The sequence below is a fragment of the Anoplopoma fimbria genome, chromosome 23 (assembly GCF_027596085.1).
Source record: "Anoplopoma fimbria isolate UVic2021 breed Golden Eagle Sablefish chromosome 23, Afim_UVic_2022, whole genome shotgun sequence".
NCBI lineage: Eukaryota > Metazoa > Chordata > Actinopteri > Perciformes > Anoplopomatidae > Anoplopoma > Anoplopoma fimbria.
In genome coordinates this window covers 12,237,315-12,243,355 of record NC_072471.1, presented here as the reverse complement: position 1 = coordinate 12,243,355, position 6,041 = coordinate 12,237,315, and the positions used below count along the sequence as shown (strand labels likewise).

At 39.9% G+C, this 6,041-nt stretch overlaps 1 protein-coding gene across 1 annotated transcript in view; it reads right to left on the bottom strand.

The window, feature by feature from the left end:
- Positions 1–1,882: 1,882 nt before the first annotated feature.
- Positions 1,883–6,041, bottom strand: part of dock4b (dedicator of cytokinesis 4b) — a 112,264-nt gene continuing 108,105 nt past the window's right edge. Inside the window, 2 exon segments of the mRNA XM_054624425.1 lie at positions 1,883–4,535; positions 4,538–4,721. Of these exon segments, the coding sequence (XP_054480400.1) occupies positions 4,267–4,535; positions 4,538–4,721 (453 nt within the window). The 3' untranslated portion in view covers positions 1,883–4,266.

The window sequence follows — 6,041 nt, the reverse complement described above, 5'->3', positions numbered from 1 at the left end:
GACGCCATGGCTCTAGAAACTATACATTTAGACAGAAACGCATTATAACGCATTTACAATTAAGAGTGTTAAACTACTGGATACTGTCAAAACGTTAAAATAAAAGGCGCTTTTAAGGGATTAGTCCAGGAAGTTTTATTAACACCAACAGTATGTGTGAGCTTTAACAAGTGTGTTCACTAAACAAGCGCATTGTTTCATTTAAGAAACGTGACGATAAAGACACAAACTATTCACTGAAAATAAAAGAAAACAAACAAATCATTTGCAGTTGTTCTTGAGAATATATTTGCAACAGTGGTGAAACTTTGATATAAGTTAAACCAAAACAATTCAACAAGTCTCCTTGAGTCCTTTCCCTGCAGGCACAGCTGAGCCAGTGTCACACATCACCTCTTGCAGAAGCATCAAGCATTTATTTTTTATATATTTGTCTATATATTTTATTTCGTTAATATTTATTTAATAAAACAAAATAAAAAAATGCTTTGAACTCACCAAAACGACTGATTATTCCCCAAAACACCTGCTTATTTGAACACACAATCCATCCTAGCATCTTCGCTAGCACGACCTAGCTACACGAATTAGCTCGTTCATGTCGCCACAGGTTCACTCCGCTAGCTCTGCGTAGCTCCGCCTCTCACTAGTGCGCATCCAATCAAAAGACGTGCCCGTGATGACGTCATTGTACGCCTGCTAGCCGGTGTCGCCAACTCGAAATCTGATTGGTTAACACCACAGTTTCGATTCCGTTCACTTTAAGCTACAGGCGCCCGCACTGTTGATTCTGAAGGCCTAAGGGCAGATTTCTTGAACCCTAGCAACACATGACGGCTGAAATATGATTGGATAAAAGCTCGAACATAAAGCGCAGGCCTCCGATCTGAGCGCAACCAAGAGAAAAGCTATGAAATTAAGAGAATAGACTATGGGGAATAATTTAATACATATGGAAAAAATATATAATTTATATTCTGATGATGTTTAAGCCAGCAGAGGAGGCCTTGCTGGCCCTGACGGCCCGCCATTTAGTTAACATTGACTTAAACCAGGTGGTCACGCTATTTCCCCATTTAACTAGTCACTGCAGTGGCGTTTTTAAGTTAAAAAAAATGTGCAACAGTGGCGTCTGTGCAACAATTGTAACAGACCAGAAAATGACAGTGACATAAAGTACTATTTCACATTTCCCCACACATGTTAACTATTCTGAATGGGCTCATACCTCAGCCATTTTTCCAGAGGACCACTCCTCTGTCTTGAACTACAATGTTCCAGGTGACCGTAGTGACTATCTGCAATCTTCTTCAAAAGAAACTTGACTTCTGACAACTAGCGAAAGCAAATGACGTCGTTACCTGCCAAACAACCAATGAAATGCAGCGGAGCAACACGCACGCGATCGCACGTGTCATTTGTGCGAGCCGTTTACGTTACCTTTACCATGTTGTTTTAACGACTCTAACATCCTCCTCAACCAGGCAGTACAACACCATTATAAAACTCTTCTATCAGCCACTGAGCTTAAATAGTAGAAACATGATTAATAACAGCAGCATTTATCCAGAATTATATTAATTACCAACTACTCTGTACTCTGCTGCCAGCAGGTGGGGATCTGCCCAAAATCACCATTTACCTATTGATTGATCAGTGGGTCAAACTCATGGATGTACAGTACCAGTCAAAAGTTTGGACACACCTTCTCATTCAATGGTTTTTCTTTATTTTAATTTTTTTCTACATTGTAGATTAATATCGAAGACATCCAAACTATGAAGGAACACATATGGAATTATGTGGTAAACAAACAAATGCTCAACAAACCAGAATATGTTTTATATTTTATATTATTCAAAGTAGTTGAATGAGAAGGTGTGTCCAAACTTTTGACTGGTACTGTATAATAAATCTCTTTTAGTTTATCTCAAGGAAATCCAAAGAAATAGTCGATTCCACCAGAGCAGAAAATCATCGGCATTCAACCTTAGCACGTTTGTAAGTTCCATTTTAACATTTTAAGTATAAAAAAACAATTTTTCATTAAGTAACCGTGCTTTCAAATGGTGGTAGATTTACATTCCAAATGGATCCTGCCAACAATTCTTAGTCCATCTTCCCTAAATCACTTCTGCTTCCTTCCAGGGTAGGATGACAGCCAGGGTGTGGCCATTTCAGTTTATTCCTTGGGGTGCATTATGTCTCATTTTTTATGATGTCTGCAGTGCTGGTAGAGTGTTTGTGCATGTGAAACCTCAATACCCCATAAAATAATGCACATTTTAGGTAACAAATCTCCAATGTCTCAACATAGAAACCTGCCAATCAGTCCGTTTGTATTACATAGGGCAGTTTATTGAACTTGTAAATGTGTTAGGCGTCATTATGCATGACCTTAATTTTTCTACACTCACAAAACCATAAAAGTTTGAACATTTATAATAATAATTTGCTGCTTCAACATTACATTCAAAGCTGTAAATTGTTATAGCTACATTTTGTTAAAAACACAATATGTACATTAATTGTAATACACAAATTTTATATTTGGCATACTTACATTAATCTCATCATATAATTTACAGGTTCTCAAGTACTGATTAATGTGAATATTTAATCTCAAAAATCCACAATCAAAATTAACAATACAAAAATGAAACATATAAACAATATCAAAGCTAACCCCGCCCCCCCCTGCACCAAAATAAAATGGTGCACTGAATTTAAGATTGATGAATATTTTAAGCCAAAATGTCCTCTATTTTACAAAACAATGTGAAACGTGCCTGCCACAGAAAACCTACTTCACTGCAGCAATGCACCGTGGTTGAACTGTGCAACTATTTATAGTGCAGTCAACTCACGTCCATCTTTTTAATCAACACAAAGTAAATCTCAACTGTACAAATATTTGACAATGATTAGTTTGTAAATATTTCTTCAATAGAGTGTCAGTCCTTGTGTCTCTTAAGGTTGCTGCTGAGAGTGAAACTCTGTTCCAATTACTGCTTTGTCAAATAGACAGTTCATAAAATTAGTCATGGTTAAAATACAGATGATTAAGTCTAGTTTGTGCTTGTCTCAAGTTACAAGTGATCAATACATAACAGTTTAATTGGGATTTTTTGGGGATTGTGAAATCAATATTCTGTCTTTAAACTGTCTTTTCAGTTGAGTATTTCCGAGCTTCTTGTTTCCAAGCCCCAGTTAAACAGAAGTTTCTTTACAGCACATTGTACATTTTCCTTTGGCAAAATACTTGGTACACCCCCTAAAGATCTGTTGTCATGTACATCATGCAGGAGGGATAGGGTGTGTTCATCTAAATGTCAATGGTCAAAGGCAAAGTTCTAAGCATGCAATTGCACCAGCGTTTGCCTTTGTGTTTGGTCCAGGCTCATGATTTTATTGTTTATGTTGGCAAAGTGTGAAAGAGTGATTTTAAGATCCTTGAGAGAAGGGCAGTAGAGAGGTTTGATGTACGTCCCACTGAAAACCTCTCTCCTTTTCTGATTTACATATGACCATGTTGAGTGAAATAATGTAGAGTCCAAATTGCTCACATTACTGTGCTGAAATTATCTTTACCAAACTTTTTTAAATCACTACATAAAAATGTCATATTTGTCTGGCAGAAATAACAGCACTTTTTTTTAAAATTTAATGATAATTCATTTTTGTTAGCAGGTTCAATGTTTCTGTACCATTGCGTGTGTGGATATGACTATGGGAACACACCCGTTTCTACTACACTTCACTGAAATGCATACTCGAGGCCTCTAGCACCTTTTTAGCAATACAGTATACAAATGTACGGAGTCGTTTTAAAAAAAAAAAACGTGCAAGACTCACGGATAAAAGACTCTGTTTCCAATACTTAAGGCAAAAACAATTCTCATATATACCAATATACATATATTTGAGATTATTACATCTATCAAAACTCTGTTTTTGTAGAGTGTTCTGGTAAACATATGTTGCGACTGACCGTGGTGACCTATTATACATACTAGAGCTAAAAGTGCAGAATGACCAAGTCAAAGTCAATGCAATGCCCTCTAGTAGATACAAAAGAAACGTTCAATATTTGAAAGCTTCTTCAGTTTTTTTTTGACTGCCTGTTAATCTGTAGGCCCGTGTCTTTTATTGGAGTGTGGGTCAGGAATGCCAAACTGAAGATCACAAAAAACAAGTGAGTGCCCAGTAGAAAAGTGCAAAATACGCCAGTGTGTTTCTTCTCCAGACCTGGGCCCTAACCAGCACCTATAGCTGGGACACCTTCCTGGGCAGGGGCCTTGGTCTGGGGACTCGAGGGTCGGAGGTTCCGTCCAGCTTCATGCTGCCAGTGCGGAGCTGGTGAGGCTTGGGTGGAAGGGCCGGGGGGTCCGTCTGTGGGGGGATGGAGAGACTGTGGGGCAGCAGCACAGGCCTGCGGGGGTTGTTCCTCTCGTACACGCTGTAGGGGGGAGGTGTCTTGTTCTCTCTGCGGATTGGCTCGTCCGAGCTGCTGGAGACGGAGTTTGGCAAGGTGGTGGGGGAGGCAGCTGATGGGGCGGGTGGTCGCCAGAGGGCAGCTCAGTGCCCGATGCTTCCGACACGCTGCAGCGGCTTAGGGAGGAGATGCCACTGCTGTAGCTGCCGGAGAGGACGGGGGAGTTGGAGACCAGGCTGGTAGACTGGCACTCGGTGGGTGAAGGGGTGAAAGGTGGCACTGTGGTCTGCAGGGAGAGACAGAATGACAAGAAAATCATGTTCTTTCTTCATGTGAAAATCTGATATGATCATTTTATGGAGATGTGGTTAACAACCTTTTTGGCTTCCGACCCTTTGAAGCAGCTAAAGCTATTGGTCCATTAATGGATTAGCCAAACAACCAACCTTTTGATTATCAAATAATTGTTTGAATAGCATTCTAGCATTTCCTATCCTGAAAATCTTGTTTTTTGAACCAGAAATGTAAAACATGACCTGATTCCAGATTCTCTATTGTAATGGATTGCTCTTTTTCTCTGTCTTTTGGTAACAGCAAACTACATCTATGAATCACTGTTATCTTAACTATTACTCTGGAATTACTTTTTCATAAACCAATAAATTGTCTTTGTCTATGAAATAAGAAAAAATCTTGAAAAATCTCCATCACATGGTCTGAGAGACCGAGATGACAACAGTCCAAATATTTGATATCAGCAGAATAATCGATAATGACAATAACCTTCTCCGATTGTTACATTTCAGTATCCAGCATTTCACAATAAAAGAGGTAAAAAAGTAATTTATTATCTGAAAACAATTACTCAGAATAACATGGCGTTATTTAAAAAAGTATGGAAAGCATGCAACCACTTTGCATGCATCCCCTATGCTGCTGTCTCCAACATGTGTGCTGACTCAGCCCTACAGCAGCGATAAATACTTTCAAAAAAAAGGAGAGTCAGTGAACAGATTGAGAGGGCCAGGTTTTTACACTCCATCAACCGGCCCTGTGCGCCGAGACGAAAAAACACAATATGCCACACTTCCCCCCTCAAAAATCTGATCACTCATCAAAATGTTTTTCTAAGCAATTACACCATGCTGCCATTATATCTGCTGAAATTTAATTGGATCTAGTGGAGTATACAATTGATCAGTACGGGTTGTGTTGCTCACGCTTCAGGGGGCACGCACTAAGAGAGGTAACCATTAAGCATGCACGACTGGACAAACCTTTTTCCACATCTGGGGCGACCGTGATGAAAATCTGTGTATTTAAAATACTGCTGACAAGCAGTTTAAACTCCTGACCCAGTTCACCAGAGAGAGGCTAGCACTGAATATCATTTCTACCGCTGCAGATGAGTAGGTGCAGCCCTGTCAGACTGGCACCATGTGTTTTCTGCAGGTTCACTATCTGTCCTGGGGTTTTATTGCCTGGTAATGGGCCCCTGGCTGCACTGACTGGTGTGTGTGTTTGCGTGTGTGTTTGCCAGATAATGGGACCTACTGGAGGTCCACGGAGGACCCGTCCCTGGCTGTGCTGTGATGGGCAGCTAGGC